Source organism: Polyergus mexicanus, unplaced genomic scaffold (assembly GCF_030449975.1).
Source record: "Polyergus mexicanus isolate NDT 795.1 unplaced genomic scaffold, iyPolMexi1.0 SCAF_9, whole genome shotgun sequence".
NCBI lineage: Eukaryota > Metazoa > Arthropoda > Insecta > Hymenoptera > Formicidae > Polyergus > Polyergus mexicanus.
This window is the reverse complement of record NW_027223329.1, coordinates 10103387-10123334: the sequence shown is the minus strand read 5'-3', so window position 1 is coordinate 10123334 and position 19948 is coordinate 10103387. Positions and strand designations below refer to the sequence as shown.

The window sequence follows — 19948 nt, the reverse complement described above, 5'->3', positions numbered from 1 at the left end:
TAAGAAAAGGAGATCATAAATTAATAAATGATTTATGAAGAGGAAGCAAAATATAATGAATATAATGAGTATTAGTATCAGCATTCATATTTTCAAAGGCATATACAACGCATATTGAAAACTAATATCGTGTAAAATTCATTGAAGTAATCCTTTCGAAAATAACGACAAATTTTCAAAAGTATTTTTTATATAATCTGTGAAAAAATTCTTTTTCGATTAGCTTGCTTAAAAAAGTTTTTCCGAATTTTAATTGGAACAAAATGGAAAAAAAGTTTGTGTTTTTATCATATCTTTTAAAAATCTTTTTGCTAGTTATTATTTGCAACATAGCAGAATGGTAAAAACATCTAAGTTTTTCCTTTCCTTTTTTTATAATTAAACTGCAAAACTTTTTTATTTTTATTTGCATTAATGATTTAAACCGTAATTAGAATTTTTGATAAGTTGATAATTTTGAAGAGAGAAAACAGATTATAGATAAAGTCATGCAAACTAAAGAAAAGCGCATATGAAGCATGCAGTATTAACCCTTTAACTACTTTAAGAGATTATCATTCGTTTGCATACAGCAGCCGAATACGCTCACGTTCGATTTAATTCTTGTACGTGATGTTGTCATGATAAAAAAATATTATAAAAATCAATTAAATATAAAAAAAATTATCAGAATTGCATTTCAATATTCTAAAAATAAGATACATATTTATTAAGAGATTATAATAATAAATAAAATTTATATGTAAACAATAAATATACATATATACTTATATAATTATATAGTATACAAATTATTGTATATAATTACAATTATACAGTATAGTATACAATACTGCTATAATCATTATCTTATATAATACATATAACATATATGCATATTTATATATGATGCTTCAATCGATTAACTTATTTTAAGCGTATCTTTATGCGCAAAACTTGACAAAGAGCGCATTGATCATGTATATAATCTTCTACATTTCGTAGTTAAAGGATTAAAAGTAAGAGCAGGAATTTATATATAGCCGAAAAATTGCTCACGGATGACATTTGAGTTGAAAGGCGGAAGTGGCAGTTTTTCCACAAAAGATGTCGATAAAATTGGCGACTGATGATGCGACAAAAGTACGTCATGATTCTTATTCTCATCGTAATATATGTTATTGTTGGAAAACAGAGGTAGTGGAAGGGCGGGAGGTGGGGTATGAGCATGTATAGATGGATGCGACAAGTCCCACACCGTATATTGACTATATATCGACTATAACGAACAGAATCGTCGTACAATTTAGTGTATATATGAGCGACGAAAAGAATCGTAATATTCGTGAGAAAAGTGTGAAAATAGAAGAAAGAGAAAATAAAAAAATAGATGTATTTCTTCTAATTGGAGACTTTCTAATAGCTTTTTATATGTTTAAAGAATAAAACAAAATAAAATAATATACGCGCATCTTCAGTAGATACAAGATTCATTATGTAAAATCGACTACTTCCCTACCTTGGTTTGACTCATCCATAGTAAGCCTTGCTGCTGACGGTCAATGAGCTCTCTGAGCTTCCGGTACCAAGCTTCCGGCGCATTGAGAGTAATCACCGCGCTAAACACGTGTCCCCAGATTTTATCGAGCTTCTGACATTGTTCCAGAAGCTTCTTACTGCTCTTGTGCGCTGATCTGTAATTATATGTCGTGTATAGAATATAGCGATATAATTGCAGTATTCTCTTGCTACATCGCTCTTACTTTGGTATGCCAGCTCTCATTTCCTTGATGACTTGCTTCGTCTCGGCCTTCAGGAAGATAACAATTGGATAAAACTGGGCGTAATTTAAGCGATCCACCGCATTCGGAGTGATGTCCAACAACGCATGTTTGCTTCTTTCCATTACTTCTCTGATAGCGCTTAACCGAATGATACCGGATGTTTTAGTATTCTTTCCCGTACCGTCCTCCATTTGGCTTTCCATTTCTATAAAATTCAATATTCAATTATTAGTCATTTGTTTTGACAAAGTGAACTTTGCATAATGGCTCGATGAGTGAAGCTCTCAGTAAACAAATAAATCTATACTCACGTGGGGAGGTGAACTTATCGGGGAAATCCTTGAGAAGTTTTTCCCTAGCGAGATCAGCTACGGGTCCAAAGAGAACAACGGGCCTGATAAATCCGGGATGTCGTAGGATCACACGTTCGTAAGCTGGAAATTTGCTAACGCTATCGGAGAACACCACATCGTCCCAATGATCCTAAAGTATATTTACAAAAAACATAAAAATATTAATCTTATCAGTTATTAACATAGAAAGTTAATTTTATAACATATCAAAAGACATAAGAATTTTAAAAAAAGAAAAAGTATATTATATATATATATATTTTTCTTTTTTAAGGTAAACGAGAGAATTGCATGCGTACCCTTCCTAAAGATTTTGAACGTCTGTGACTATTTCTTCTTCTTCTGAAAAAGCTACCTCTACTTTCGCTAGCACTCATCTCCTTCTTTGTAGCGTTAAATTGCGCGGTTGCGAGTTCTTCAGCACGGGCTTTGTTAGGTATAATGCCCTTTTGTACTTCCTGATTGTTTCGTCCAATTCGAAAAACTTGCCAGGATCCAACAACACCGTTGTGAAGGGTATCCACCACGTGAAAGACATCTCCGCTGCGGAAACTCATTTCACCTTTTTGTGGTTGTTCATAATGAAAATGAGTCCTACGCAAAAATACACACCAATTTTAATCAAGCCAGAAAAATTAATGCTAATTGGAATTAATTATATAATGTTCTGTTATATATACACCCCACAAACACACAAACACACACACACACACACACACACACACACACACACACACACACACACACAAACACACACACCAATTGTTAATATAATTAGTATTCAAAGATTATAGAATAATTTATATATATCATGTATAAATGTTACTTACTTTATATGAAAGGAGTCGCCTCTGCCCGATGCAATAATTTGATCGTATTCCTGACGTCGATGTTGTACGATAAGATCGATCTGTTCTTGTAAGCTAAGGAGAAACAGCACAGCCTCTTCTCTCGTCACTCCTTTCATATCCATATCGTTTATCTGCGGTAACAATTTTACATATTGTAATCATATATCACAATATCTATCTGTAAAAATCCAATTTTTTTCTAGAATCTGTACAATTTTGTGTCTTAAGCAAACTACTATCTAAATGTATGCTCCTTGTCTGCATTTTACTCCAATAAAATATACTCCAATATTTTTAAATTCGGATTATTACTATTTCAATAAGATAAGTTTTTAGATAAAAACATAAATATATTATTAGATCTATTATTGATAATATTGATTTCGCTTATATTTGATTTATTTTATCATTTCTAAACTTTTTAATAATATGGATTCTAAGCATTGTCTAATTTGTCTAAACATAGGGTAAATTTTAATGTATACTCGATGTAAATTGAGTAACTGACCTTTAAGATTTTATCTCCAGGCTGAAGACCTTGAAGAGACGCAGGACTTCCCGCTTGAACTGCAGTTACAAAGACCCCGGTTTCATTGCCGCCACTTAATCGCACCCCTACGGATCCTTCCTTTTGAAAAGTAATAAATCGAGGATCCGGCCTGTAAATATGTAAAGGAAACGTTGCATGTGAGATGGACAAGACCAATTAAAAAAATTGAATGATACTTACATGGGCTGCTTTGTTCGAGGTGAAACCGAATCTTCATCGTACAGTTGTCTGCGCGTACTATAATAATCTATAAAAAAAAAACAGTATGTTGATAAAACTTTAATAACAAAAATAAATAATATTAAAAATTACGAATAAAATTTTCCATAAAAATAACACTCAACAAAATTTCTCGATAAAGAAAAAAAAATTGATTCAAGATTTAGTTGACAAAGAAACAATGAAAATTTATAATATATAAATAAAACAAATATATTTATAATTTCATTTATTATATAACTTTCATTATTTTAGAATACCTTCTGGTCTGGGCGGAGGTGGCCTGGGTGGATCCACAGTGGGCGTAGCTGGTAGATCCAATTGACTCAAAGACACGTCCATGAGCGGACCTCGCGAACGACCTCTCGGCACAAGATTACTCTTATCATCCAAGGGTTGCCTCGTAGGTGGCGGAACGTATAAGTTTTGACTACTATAACTTGCACCCGACAGATATTCACCGCTATCCCCTTTACTTTGCTGCTGTACGTGGCAACATGAGCTGTCCCGTGTAATAACAATCGAGAGCCTGTCTTTGCACTGGTCCATCAGCTTTCTAGCTTCCTTCAGACTCATATTATCGGCAGCGACACTGCCTATTCGGGTTAACACGTCCCCAGTTTTCACTCCGATATTTTCTCGCGTAACCTCCTTTACGTACAATCGACATCCCAGAACTATGCCGAAGTCTAGAAATCGTGATAACATCATTGTCACATATCTTGTTTTACAGCAAAAATAAACAAAGATGTAAGAGAAAAGAAAAATAAAAAAATAAATTAGAAAAATTTGATTAAATTAAATTCTTATTAATAAAATTTTAAACTATTTGTTCTAAATTCTATAAATTAAATTCTAATTATAAGTTAAATTAATATAATTGTTTTAGATTCTCTCTCTTTCTCTCTCTTCTCCAAAGTTAGATGTCTCGGCAGTTTCAAACATCAGACGTTGTTCAAATTTTTGGTCATTGTACGACTGTTACGCGGTGTTCTAATTATACATACCATCCTTTTTATTATTTCGCGTGAGCGTAAGTCGATGACTCTGAGACGCAACGCTGCCTAAGCAACCGGGTGAATTCGAAAAAGCTCTTCGCTTAACAACCAACAAAACGGTAGAACCGGAATCACGCAGAACCCGCACGGCAGCCCCATAATCGGCTCCTTCCAATGATACCCCATTGGCGGAGATGATACGATCGTTAACTCTGTATAAATCGAATATTAATTTTACTTATTATATCAAAATTAAAATAAACAATGGAAGTCAACAAAAAATAGAGACTATTAAAAAAAACAGTACAAAAATGCGAATATATATTTCTTTTTAATTCTATACAAAATGCTAATACTTTGTCTCAAAAATTAAAAGTATATTACTTATTGTAATATAAGAAAAATAAATGTTTTTAATGTAATATAAAAGAGAAGAAATGTGTGTGTATATGCTTCATCTTTCTTAAGTAATAAGCATTTAAAAAAAACTAATTTTACTTGTACGATAAACGTACTGTAATTTTCCTTCGGCTGGACCAGCTTTCAGCACATCGGAGATTGCGATCGCTGGATCACCATTAGTGAAATGAGGATTATCGCGACCTCCTGACACAGCTATACCAAAGCCATAACCGGGAACTCTTGTGACTGTAACGTGATGGATCTCCCATCCTCTGTCTGCAGTCTAAAAGACAAGAAATTATGATAATCTTCAAAAATGCAAAAATTTCACCAATAATTAGACAAACAATATCATTATATAATCCATTATAATAGAATTTTTTATAATCTTTCAAACTTTCCTGTATCTAGAGAGATCGTTTCTATTTTATTATATATGTATATAACGTTAAATGTATTGGATGCAGTTATTTCTCTTTTATCATCGTAAAGATTTAGTAATTTGAAAGACGATTGTTTAGTGTTTTAATCCATTCAAAAATTAATTAATTATATCTCTCCAATTAATTCTTATATGTGCGCTTACATTTCACGTATAGTAATATTTTATTCCCGTATACAAAATAATAATAATAGCAAGATAAAAATATTTCTTAAAAAAATTGAAGACATATAATGTAATATATTCCAAGTTCTAGCCGTTTTCTATGCCAACGTCATCATGCAGATGTTTCGCTTGCGCAAATAGTGATACACAATTGACATATACGTTGTCATTGATTCATTATAAGAATATTATGTCGAAAGACACATTTTACATAATCTTCTTATCTCAACCTTCAACTATATCAAGCACAGATATATAAGCACAGTTGTCTCTACCGTATATTTAACTAATTGTAAGATAATATTATGCAAATATGAAGAAGAGTACGCGTACGCACATAATACCATGTTTAATGACAAGTATGTATCCTGCGCAACAAATGGCAAAACAATCTAGTTAAAAGAGTAAATCTTAAATATATATTATCGTATCTCTCGTAAATAACGATAACGATAACGATAGTTGGAGATCCTATTTTATCTCGAAATATTTTTGAGTTTTGATTGATAAAAAAGAATATTAAACAGATAAAATCAAATATATATATTTTATAAGTTATATATCTTTTTTCTTAATGGTATTATTAATAAAATTATCAACTTAATTAATTATTGAAACAATAGTAAAATTGAATTCTTATTGCAATAAATGTAAAATTTAATATGATATGCATCGGTAAAAATAGATTAACAGATTTAATTCGCATATACGGGCGGATAATGACATAACGCTTAACCGGCAATTAGAAGACGGTATCGCTTAATTAAAACTCATAATTCATTTCCTACGCACGTGGAAGCGTAATACAATAAAGTAATTATATTCTACATTCCACAGAGAGCCTCGTGTATTCCCCAATTCTCCCAGTGGTGTGTTTTCTTCAAAATATACACCAACTGAATTAATGATAATCATCACGGGTACTCATACGTCCGCCATGATAATTGGATTTCGGTGAAGAGGGAATAATGAACCGAGCGTGCGTTTCGCTATTAAAAGCGCGCAAATTCCGTACAATTCGCCGTGATAAATTTAGCCGGATGGGCTTATGAATCTCACTTGGAGCACGTATGCTACGAGATCCCCCCTTCTATGCGAGAAAGCGCCGATCGATAGATAATCCAATACCCCGTATCAATTGACAAAGTTATCGCCCTCGAATAACGAAGTTATTTCTGTAATCCCATGTTCGATCAAATATTACATACATCTTGACTCGAATAGACGATAAAGAATAATAGTAACAGTGCTACATCTCAATAAATTCCACTCCGCTTCTTTTCTCTGTTAGATCATATTATTGTAACACAATAATAAAAACAAATGTAACATGCGATTAAATCAGTGATTTTTTACAATTAATTTAGAGATTTTTCGATACCTAAATTTCTTACACAAATACTACATACATATAATAAAGATCAAAGAAAAAGTTAAGGAATTTTATTAACGTGTGTTTTTATCACAGCGAATCGTTTGGTATTCTTCAAGTACTTTGGAAAACAGGAAACCCGCATTCAAATTCATTTAAATAATTCAAACGATAATTTCCGAATATTCATATCGGCCCTGATATCGAGCCTAAAGATCTCGGGATGCGCTACCTGACCGTCGAGCCCGCTGGTAGAATTAAACACGGTGCCGTGGGTCGACGAGATGGAGTTTGGCGGGGATCCGGAATTTCCCACGTGACAGCCGCCGCCGGTGCCGCCGCTGCCTCCATTCCCGCTTCCGCCGCCGACCCCGACGACATTGTTATCGCTCCTGTCCATCCTGCGTACCGTAGAGAGGGTGATGTCTCTTCCTTTATCCTCTCGCACACGTCCAAGAGGACGATTCTCTCACGGGTCGCTCCCTCGCAGCACACTTCCGCCGATTCGCGATCTGAGATTCTGCATCCCTTCCCTCCTCAAACAACCCCCGTCTTCACAGGTGAATCAAGCAGGATCGCGTCATGTCGGATAAACGTGTCGCAAGCAACTCCGCCGCAAATGCATCATGCAAACCGTATATGTGGTGAACGCGCAGTCAATGGATCGCCGTGTTGTCTCTTGCGTAAAGACGAGATTGCTCGTTCAAAGTGAGAGACCGTTGACCGATGTTAACACGTGACAAAAGATGTCTTCCTTTTGTTAAGCTGGTCGAGAAAACCGTTGCACATTTATTGTTCGAAAGGAGTTTCTTTCATCCTTTTCGTCGTTGATGTTCTCCATTAAAGAGGAAAGAAGACTGACGTTTGATATAGTGCTTCTTAATGCTCTCTATGTAGAAAGTGTAATCTTGAGAATGTTGCTTTAAAATCTACAGAGATCAATTTGTACATTGCCTTTCTCTGGTTCTTGCTCGATATACATCCCTGTATAATACCAATAATCAATCATTAAGTTGAATGTTCGCCGCTTCTTAAAATTTCGCCTCTGATATTTAAACTTTGAGTTTCTCTCTCTACTCTCCTAACACAAATGCATAACATTCAAAGGAAGAATCCTGGAATTAGACACAATTCGTAAAATTCACAGAAAAAGCAGCGGGGAGTTTCTTATCTCTGTGTGTGTGGGCCAAATAATCTTGAACCGCTTTCTTTTCGGGGAAGGAGAAAAAAGAAAACGAGAATTTCTGATATACAAAAAAAAAATGAATTAAAAAATGAATTCTAGAATTTATAAATATTCGTTGAGATAATATTTCACAATTTCTACCGCGTGTGCATTTCTTTTTTTCAGACGATGAGATTTCCACAATTCCACGTGAACACACTTCTCGCGCAGATTGTAACTTGTCTATCTCTCTTATTTTCTTTCTCTCTCGCAAAACCACCGGATCAGAATTTTCTCAAACGAATATTGAGACGATTCAACGCGAACCTTGTGGTCCGCGACTAATCCGTCTCTCTCTCCTCGTCGCGAGAATTTTCCTTCTTCATTCCGTTCTCCGCGAGACTCTCTCCGGTTTGCCTTGCTCGGTCACGTAGCCATAGCTTCTCGATATACAATCTCGTCGTCGTCGTCGTCGTCGTCGTCGGCGGTGCCTTTTTTCCCTCGTTTCAGACGCGATGTAGCGTGAAGCGTTCAATTTCGAAATCACTGCGAATCTTCGTCGTACATTCGATCTCGAATCCGTTCTCTCGACAATCTGCAAGCTTATGATAGACTCTCGATCAAAAAAATTTACATAATATAAGAAAGAAAAGAAAGTTATAAATCTTTATGGAAATAATAACGAATGTTCGATGACAGAGATCAAGATACTTTAAAAATATTTTTACCATCGATCATATATCGCTAATCCACGTTCCCCGAGTTACAAATCGATTATTCTCCAAATCAGCTGTTTTCGAATCGTGTATAATTCCAGGTTTTTTTCTTCTTTTCGCCTTTTTATATTCGCGAGTCTTCATAGATCTTGTTAATATAACGTTACGAAAATAATTTCGTATTAAGAAGGGAAAAGGAAGAAAAAGATCTCTGTCGCAGGCTAAGCTGAAATGACAAAGAAATTTAAAAAGAGGCGAAATCGTCGATTCGATTGTTGATTATCAGCATTATACGAGAGAGAAGCTCTTGTCTATTTCAGCGATTCCGATATGACGAGATTACTCTAAACACACCGTATATAATAGTTAATCACGTCGACGGCAATTCTCCGCAAAATTCCTTCGTCGTTTCTTTCCTGCCCCCCTCCTCTTCCTCGCGCTTCTCTCGTTCCTCCCGCACAAAAATATACCCCACTCTACGACGACCGGAAGCGCATTTCCAAAAACTCGCTGAAGGCCGTCGACACACACAAACAGGTTCCCAACCGGCTACCTGCGCTACGATTGCCCGAAACGAGACACCACCACAAAACCGGATCGCGATTTAAATCGCCGAGACGACCTCGCTCGTCTTTATCCAGAGCTCGACGATCTAATCGTCATCACAATAAAAAAAAAAAAAAAAACCACACACACACACTCTAGCTTTGAAAGCTCACAATTCACACAGCAGACTTGCAAAAATTCAAAACGTTATGGGAGAATTGACGCGTCTCTGATAGCGATCGTACACGTTATCGTCGCACGTGAATCAACAACGATGCGGCATCGCTTGTGACGATAAATTCGGGTGTCAATTCCTGTACGTTTCGGCACCGCTCACGACGGATTGGGACGCACGATGACACGTTCGCGGGCGTGGATGCACGTCGCGCGCGTGCACCTCGAATGATTCGCGTCGACTCTCTCGCCGCATCTCTCTCGCGCCGCACGCGGCCTTCGCGTGCTTACGCCAATCCTGCAACGGGCCGGCTCGCGAGAGATCGTTTTCTTCACCTCTTGCCGAAGGAGCGCGGGATCGGTAATATTTCGGGGACGATACACCGAGGAACGGAAGGAGGAATGTCCTTTTGCCGGGCGGGAACGCGCGAGAGTCCTGACGACAAACGCGTTCGGTTTCTCTATCGTCAAGTCGACTGTAGAATCGGTCGAGAACTGCAGGGACGCAAAAGGACGGAGCGAGGAGAAGGTAGGAGGGAGGGACGGTGATGTTTAACACACACGAGAGATGGAGAAAGAAATGGGGGGAGAAAGAGAGAGAGAGAGAGAGAGAGAGAGAGAGAGAGAGAGAGAGAGTAGGGAAAGAATGAGGGGAGAGGGGCGGAAAGAGTGAAAGGAGAGAAGAGCAAGGAGGGTAGGATCCCGATCCACTCGACACCGGTTTTGCCTGGTCGGTTCGCTTAGTTGGCAAGACTACAAGCAGAGGTCGCTCCTCGACGAACGTCTTGCCCGAACATATGAATGTGTACGTACGTGCTCGTGGGTGTATGCGTACGTAGGCCTGAGACGTCGTATGTCGTGTGTACGCACGCGGTGCCTAGGCTCTACGAGAGAGATCATTAACTGGAATATGACACACCTTACACCAGCTGGAATTCTGCTTGTCGCGCGGCCCCTAAGTATCCGCTTACCGTTTCTCTATTCTTTGTCCTCGCGATTTCAGATCTTTCGCGACGTATTGATACAAAAATCATCGCGAACGTGAAAATCCGGCTCCCTTCCTCTTTTTTGCCTTTTTTCCTTTTTCAGCACTTTCTACGTTTCGATTAAAACGAATACATATTTAGGATGTAGCCAAAGAAAGAAGGAGGGGAAGAGAAAGAGCGACAAAAAATGGAGAAGAGGCGAGACAGACTTATGCATTCGTCCAAGAGAATGATGCTGGATCGAAGGATTAAATATATAGTATAGAAACACAGAAAGGAAATTTTGATATTGAAATATGTCATTCCAAGAAATTGCCAATAAAATTTTCGCAATAGAAAGAATATAATAATTGTACGATTAGTTAATTAACAATGACATACAATAATTTCTTGTTTAACTTGCATATTTTTTTCATATTTTCCATACTTTATTGCAATCTTTTTTTCTCTCTCTCTCTCCTCCTTGACATCGATAAATACCCTGCATTAAATATAGAAAGTTTAAAGAGATGTGCAGCTGAAAAGAGGAAACCCCTTATGATCTCATATTAAACGAGATGAAAGTTGACCTTGAACGATGAGAGAAATATATGCTGGAAGAAATACCTCAAATTTTCCAACGACATGTATAGCTAGTTCAAAGATCAATCGATGCTTAAAATTATTTAGGCACAAATAATTGTTTAAAAAAATACATTGTAAATAATTTTCTTAAAAACAATTTTTTTTTTTTATACTAATTGATTTGTCTCATTATTCTGTACGTAGGAGTATTACGGTAAGATTATCCAAAACTAAATATTTTACGAGATATTTAATTTTTTATATCAAAACATGTCAGATTAAAATATAAAATAACTCAAAAGGTACTTAATAAAAAAATATTTTATTATAGTGTTTTGGAAAGCTCTCGATGTCAGCTACAAGAATACTAAATAAAAAATGGGGGTTTCCATTTAAGGTTTTTAAGTTGCCCCCCCCCCCCCCCCCCTCCCAGGAGGTGGGAGACGAATTTTAACACTAATGTATTTCCCCCGCGGAAGGATTAAATTTTGATTATCAACATTTTTTTCGTTCAGTGCTTATTTTTTGAGATATTTCAAAGTTTCAGGTTAAAAAACTCACCCTGTATATATATATATATATATATATATATATATATATATATATATATATATATATATATATTATATATATGAAACTCGTCTTCTGTCTCATCTACTTTCTTACGATATCATTCGCTCAAAAAATTATTGCTTAAAATCCGATAAAATCGTCAAAGTGTCAAAATGTCTGGCTCTAAAGACTTACATCGAGATATTGTAATTTACATCCCAATACACTGCTCTCTCGAAATAATTTCTCTTCGATTGTCTTTTAATAAAAATTTTACTTTACTATAAAGATATCATGATACTATTCTGTCAATTCATTATCGTTCTTTCCAGAATTAAACAGAAACGATTACTGGGATATTTCTAAGAGGAAAGTTGTTCTAACGCATGTCTGTCATATTTGCATTTAACGCGATAGGAAAGTTAGGCTTAGTCGATGATGAATGAAGTTTCATAAAAGCGTTCCCTCTCGGTACGAGATCACGAGATCGCTAAAACGAATCGCCGCAGAGTCATTCCGTTGCGATCGTAGTAGATTACGGCAGGTATTTTATACTAATGAGAAAAATTACGCTCGCGCTTCCCACGATACTCGCCTCGTTACGTATGAATCTGCTTAACCATCGCGTTGAATCTAGACGCGCGAATAACGGATTTGAAAGGGAAAATTCGACGAGGAGGCTACCGTACCTACTTTTCAAGCGTGTCGAGGAGGCTATCGCGAAACGAGGAATGCAAACGACGTCTACGCCTAAGTTTCGCGCATGAAACGCACATTTTTTAGTGCACGTTCCGAGAGAAACTCGGTCTGACAATGGAATTCTTTTCATCGGGGTCTTAAGCTTAAATACTTTTCTACATCGACAAAATAGAAGAGCGCGAGAAAAAGTTGTAGAAAAAGAGCGACAGATCTTTTCAAAATCACGCAAATCACATTAGATAAATCGTGCATTGAGAGATCCATTTTGTCGAATAAAATAAAATTTGCTTGAAATCAGCTAAATCTCTCGTTTGGACATGGGCAAACAAATCCTTTAATTGATACGACGAAAAAATTTATTTGCAAAATTTGGTAATACTAAGACACAAATTTGATCGGAGTGAACAAAATTATTGATTGCGTAAAATCAAATTTTTGATTGTTTTTTATTTTAATTTTGTTCACTGAATCACATTTCTGTGTTATTATTACCAAATTTTCAAACTGCGGTCACATTTGCTTTTGTTACATCAACCAAGGTTTATCCATATTCAACAAGAAATTTACTTGATAGCTGTCTCTTGTGATACGATAAGAAAAAGATATACGAATTATATTCTCCATCTTTTCAATTCTCTCGTCGTTAACGAGAGACTAATCAGTATTTTCCGGACAGATGAATCCGCCATGATTGAAGATGCACTGCATACTCTAAAATCGCACTACACTGCATAACAATTGACTGAGCAGTGACACATGAATGCGCAAAATAGCTTATGATATTCAATTAAAGAATTTAGTTCGAGTAACAAATACAATTATTTAGAACGCGATGAGATGAATGAGGAATTTTTTATCGCAACAATAAAATTTTATTCAGGTAAACTCCATGCAAACAAAATAGTATGTTAGTGTAACATTTAACTTCTTTCCAGTAACATAATTTTTATTAAATAAAACCAAATTACATGTTCAATCGACAGAATGATTCAATCAAATAATTTTGTTTTATTTAACGAAATGGATCTCTCAGTGTGTACGATTCGTATAAAAAATAATTGAAATTATTCAAATTTGATACGCAATGATATGTTTAAAAAATTGTATAGATAAAACTTGAATCTTTTTCAAGATTAAATGTTGGGGAAAGCGTGTTACAAGCAACCTTGCAGTCGCACCGAGCACGAGGGAAACGTTTAGGAATGTAAAACGCTCGTGGATACATATACATATATATACATATACATATACATATACACGACACCAGCGCATGATTCAAGCATCCAGAAAAATTTTGCCGCATGTCGTATCGCAGAAGGAAAACCGGATTTCAGAATCGCGTTATCGGTTTAGGATAATCGCTTAAAATGTGTTAATTTTTTATCGAGAATTATATATTTCTAATTATTATTTTTTAATCAATTTTATTTATTTTTTAATTTGGTTAAAAAAAAATAAATACAAAAATATATGAGCTAATATTATTATCTGTTTATTAGATAATGTTTTATTACACGATATTTAATTTCATATCTCACATGTGCTACATTTGAAATTTAATTTTTTTTTCCCCATATAATATATATATATAAGAATTTTTAACGCAAATGTGGACACGATGTGTATGAATGATAACGTAGATTACTCCCAAGATTAACGTTAATAAGAATCCGGTAATTTGACCAACTTTTCGTGAACGATTTCACTTTAATCGTATTTTTTCCATCTTGAAATGCACTATAAAATAAATATCAATAGACCCAAGTTATAATGATAAATTTTACATTACAATGAAAACTGATGACGATCGATTATATTAATCCCTCGCAGCATTCCGCGCGAGCACGACGAGAGTGCATAAAATGTGAGAAGCGATATGTAACGACGATGACGATGCCGAGCGCGCTCGATTTGCCGAGCAGCAGCGTGTCATTCACACGCAAAAGAATCTTTCGTCAACCGCGACGGGCAAAAATACATATTGGCAACTTCGGGCTGACCGATCGTGAGGACATTTCCTATGGAATGTGCGCTTGTAACCCAGGTAGATCTAGGTATCTGTCGCCGCAGGCAGGTAGCTGCACCAACCTTAGTAACCGGATGAAAGATAAGATGACACGAGTGCGTATTTGAACACATTTTAATTTTTTTTACCCCGAAAATTATTATATATTTTAAATTATTATTTTTTAATAAATCTCAAATTAATTTTTTTTATTTCCTGGAATGAGATAGATACAAGTATGTATGAACGTAAATTATTCGTAATTAGACAATGTTTAATTTCATATATCTCACGTGTTTAATATTTTATATTTTTTTCATATAATGTATAAATACGAAAAATATGCAACTCATATCACATCATATATCATCAAAATTTATATATTTTTGTGAAAATTAATAAAGCAATATTTTTACTCGAAATATACTACATCAGTTTAACGATAGTTTTTTTTTTTTTTTTTTACGATTTTATACTATTTTTTAAGACCGAAATTTCTGAGATACATTGTATAGCTTCCGCACTGGCCTCCCCGCATTTCAGCTTGTCCATTCCGTTTACCTGTACTTTAATGTGATTTTTGAAAACAGACGCAATATCAAAAGTGTTAACGAAGTCTTAAAGTACTTAGGTGTAGCATCGTTGGAAAGTCACGAGATGTGCATATTACACTTGCCGAAACCGGATTAGAAACCATCAATGACACAGTATCACACACTTTCATCCTTCTCTCTCTTTTCTAATTGTCTTTACATAGGGATATAAATAATTAATCCAGTCCACATAAAATACTTTTCTGTTTAGTCATACTTATCGCATTTCTAGTTTTAAAGCGCGATGTAAAGGTGCTTTATGCAAATATTGTCTTTCTTAAAATTTCGCGATATTTTTTTTTTTGCCAAATTCCTATTTTAAAAAAAGTATTCATACGATCATACGACTTGTACGATGAAACAAAAATAGACTTATCTAAATTTGAATTTAGATTTTGTAAGGTGAAAAAAAAAATATATTTTTTTTTTTATATTTGTATTAGATTTTGAATTGAAATAAATGAATTATAAAATATTATAGAATACTCTTTTCTCTTTATGCAAATATATACTTGCAGCGTATTTTGTACCACTCTATAGAAAGAAAAAGGACGCGCATGATAATTGCTGTGCGATCGAAAGTGCGCATCTAGCGCTATCCGTATATCCGATTATGCGGTCACTTCCTGTGAAATTATAACCGGGAATCCATTCTCCGGCTCGTGTAAATATGACGCGGAAAAATCGCGGCTCGTATTCTTTTAGAGCTAAAAACTTTAACTCTCACGTTTCGTTTTCACGATAAATATCCTCTCTTCGTGTATAAAAAGAGATTGTGGATAATTCACACGTTTAACATATTAAAATGTGTGAGAACGTATTAAAAAAATTTAAATTTGTTCGTTGATATTGAAGATGTAATTAATAAATTTATCGTAGGTTATTTGATGTTTATTAACAGATCCAAGTGGCCTACCATTCTTAATAATAGCACGTATCGCAGATAGATTAGAAGAAAATAGACTGCTCCTCAACGTGTTGACTTAATGCTACGCACACGCGCATGTTATGACATACGCGTGGGTGCAGCGACGTGTGTACACAAAACACTATGCCGTTCACAGTTTACCGCAAAGGCGTAATAGATTTATACGAGGAACTTTATGAGCGCAATACCTGTTTCAACACCTGTTCTCAAGGTGAGCTGTGTATCTTAAAAGTGTTATATAATCAGAAAAATGATGTTGATGGAGAGTATCCATCTCGTTGAAGTTTATAATATTTCGAGATAGTATCTCAGATAATATTTCACGTGAAATATTTTAATATCAATAGCGTCAGCATGATATAAATACACTAATCTACGTTTTAATTTGACATTTAGTTTTCATTTCTTTTTACCTTATGTTTACGCCGATGCCGTCTCGAAGTATTCGCGATACAGGGACCGAAGAGGAAATCGTCTCTTAATAAATGCGCATCGTGCGAGCTGCTCGCGATCCTTTTCTTCGACGTGGTCTTTCGAGATTTCTTGTACTTCTTCTTTTTCTTCCTAAAGATTCTGCGAAATATCTTCATACTCCTCTGAGATCCACACGAATGTTATCCAAGCGCAACGCCGATGAAGCGAAGAGCGAAGATCATCCAAGATCACAAACTCTGTCAACAGACTAATTATCCATACATTTATAGAATAATTGTTTTATACGTAATCCTTACAAAAGATTAATTGTACATTTTAGAAAGCGCGAGGCAAACAATTGACGAAGATTCACCGGAGTTACTAATTTCGCGAGACTACGCGTCGGGAGAGATGCGAATATTCAATGCACTTGAACGATGCGCACCAACTAAATAACTAAACGCGCCGTCGCGTTTACGCCAAAGTCGATGGAGTTACTCATCGCAGCGCGCCATGTGTGATGGGGGCGGCTCGTAGCTTATCGTCGTACGTACACTAGATACACGCACCAGATACATGCATCCAGATCAAACGACTCTGAAAGCGTGACTGTGATTACCCGGCCAACGCGGCCCACGCGTTCGATTAATCGATAGTGCGAAGCCCCACCGAACGTTTGCCTCGCTTTTACATCACGGAGAACACAAGTCTATCGTTAAAATTAACTCGAAATTATATCGAGTTACTGGCAAATCAAGCCTCGCGGCTAAATAATCTTTTTTTTATCTACTTATCAACGTTCAAGGACTGAGCGTACATATTTCTTAATTCATATAATTGAATTGGTGACGATCTTTATTTGCTCGATATAAAATATTTAACTATGATATAAAAAAGTCCAATTATTATTCCACACGAAGAAACGAATATCGTGTATTATAAAAGAAAATCAAAAGTATGATCGAAAAGTTAAATATTCTCTATTTGGAATTTTTCGAAAATTTTTCTCTTTGTCTTGCATTACGAATAAGATTATTTCCTTTCTTTCTCCAAAGCGATTAAATGTAAATTATTTTTTTTTTTTAAATAATAATTTTGTATCTGTAATTTAATTTTGTGTCTATTTTTTTCTACATAAACATTTCGCTATTACTACGATATCCTCGGAAGCCTTTTACGAGAAATAAAAGATTGTGTGTTCATCTTGTCTGTTCAATGAGGTCATCACACTTCTCGTTGCATTGATATCGGTTACACCGGATGCACCGTTAAAGGACGCGCGAATTGAAGTTCGCATACCTACACGAAGAATGAAGATAAAGCACTTCCTCTCCGGAAGAACTGAAATTACCAAAGAGAGCCCAATATAATTTTAATTTGAATCCCTTTTCAATTTAATTTCAAAATGTACGGTTACTTGCGTCGTTTTGAATATACATGTATGTCCCAAAATTTATTTTTATGTCATCGTACTGTCATAATTGGAATAAATAAATTATTCATCATTGATAATATAATCAAATTATATTTTTAAACACTCGAAAATGTTTTCTGGCGATTTAAATATGATAAATGCATTATTATCGAGAGTAGCTTGAAGTGTAAAACGTGTATGATATTATGTACTGCAATAAAATATCTCTCTCTCTCTCTCTCTCTGTCTCAACCTTTGTGTTTTTATATTAGTAATCGCATCGTAAATTTTGTATTTCGATGAAGCTATGATATATTTTCAGTAGCGAGATATGAAGATAGATAAGATAATAAGACGAGATATGTTTATACGGTCTTCATATTTTAGCGCATATCTGTATGTTTGAGATACGCAAAAAAAAACAACGCGCATTTTTCACATTTTTATTCCAGAAGTGACGAAAAATGTGTAGCGTTATATTTTGTATAGTTTGACCATTTTTTCTCTTAATGGAAATGCCCCCAAGATCATTCTCTATAAATATTCATTTAATTTACCACATGTTGTAAAAAATATTAGTACTTTATCAAATTTCATTAAAATGGTTTTCTATCTATCTGATTCATTCTAATTATCTTTTAGAATATCTGTAAGTTATATCTTCGCTATTTTTTTAAAATTATGTTTTATAAATATTCGAATTTTGCCATGTGATAGTGATTATACATATAATTAAAGTTTTCAATAAAAATTCTTCTAAAATAGATTTCAAATTTAATATTGACTTAATTTTTATTATTTATTTTCAAATCTCTAAATATATAAACTCTTTTAATGTATTACGATACAAAAATTATTAGTACCTTAATATGGTTCTTAAAAAAATCGATTCCACGTCACGTTCACTTTTCAACAATACTGAGATACCTCCCACAAAGAATAAATGAATAATTTCTATTTTAAGCAAGTAAATTGTAAATACGTTACTACACGCTCATTTATACTCGCCCGTATTGACGCTCTTTGCGTCAATGGCGACAAATATGGACCGTCTGTAATATAATGAGATAGAGTGTCGTGATATCTCATTGCCGACGAATAAAACGCCCATCAAAAGTATATGTTGATACATTTGTTATTACATAGATTAACATATATAGTTATCTGTTTTTATTATATTACATATATGATCTTCGCAAACCTCCTTTTTCATATTAAGCACTTTTTAATCTTGCAAAATGACAATTTAAAGTTAATTACAACGGATCGTATATAGTTAAAAAGTTATTTTAATGAAACTTGTTACAATGTCAGTATTTTTTATCAATATGTGGTAAATTAAAAAGCATTACTTAAAAAATTCATATCTCACCTCATTTTAAAATGTATCGTGATTGTAAGTACGATAAAACGCAAGTTTTTTTGTGAAAAAACAGTTCGTCTTAATTTATTATAACAAAAATATGTGTGTTAGGAAATTATTCCACGAATGAACGAATTATCAATTACGTTAATTAATCTTATTATTCTATTTTGCAGATGTTATTATTAGAAAAAAAATTTTACTATTCTATTTCGCGTGCTGCGAGTAAAGTGCTCATAGAAAAAAGTTATATTTCTTTAAACAGAAATTACACGAATCATATTTTTTTAAACAACTACTGTTCCTTTAAGCATAAAAATAGGCACTTGAAAATACAAATGTAAATGTAATATAATATTAATGTGATCTGTTACTACTTTCAGTTAAAACAGTACTTTTTTCCCAAACTATGTGTTTTAAACTAAAATGTATGTTCAAGATAATGTATATCAAGTTGATTAACAAAGTTTTTGCTTTGTGAAAGCATCATCAATCTGTACTTGAATCCACATTTATCTGCCATTTATTATTTCATGTAATTAATACATTCGTCTCGGGTGTGTGCAAATTAACAGATACGACACTTCGTGTGTGTACGTGTACTCTTCTTATAGCTATGAATATTAATTTAAGATAAAAAAATATGTAAATCAAATGAATTTCGTCAAAATCAATGCGCTAGAACATGTATTTATTCATATTCGAACTTTTATT

At 34.5% G+C, this 19948-nt stretch overlaps 1 protein-coding gene across 10 annotated transcripts in view; it reads right to left on the bottom strand.

Annotated features, from left to right (window-relative positions):
• Pyd (zonula occludens-like protein polychaetoid) overlaps positions 1–19948 on the bottom strand; it is a 46586-nt gene that overhangs the window by 4381 nt on the left and 22257 nt on the right. For 3 of the 10 annotated variants that reach the window (XM_070301984.1, XM_070301981.1, XM_070301979.1), the window contains exons 2-12: positions 16457–16725; positions 5250–5419; positions 4744–4946; positions 3997–4425; positions 3698–3764; positions 3476–3626; positions 2947–3098; positions 2416–2710; positions 2075–2246; positions 1743–1968; positions 1499–1673 (exon numbers count right to left, since the gene is read on the bottom strand). In XM_070301984.1, coding sequence (XP_070158085.1) covers positions 1499–1673; positions 1743–1968; positions 2075–2246; positions 2416–2710; positions 2947–3098; positions 3476–3626; positions 3698–3764; positions 3997–4425; positions 4744–4946; positions 5250–5419; positions 16457–16633 — 2217 coding nt within the window. In that variant the 5' untranslated portion in view covers positions 16634–16725. The other 7 variants (XM_070301983.1, XM_070301978.1, XM_070301980.1 and 4 more) reach the window with 7 other exon arrangements.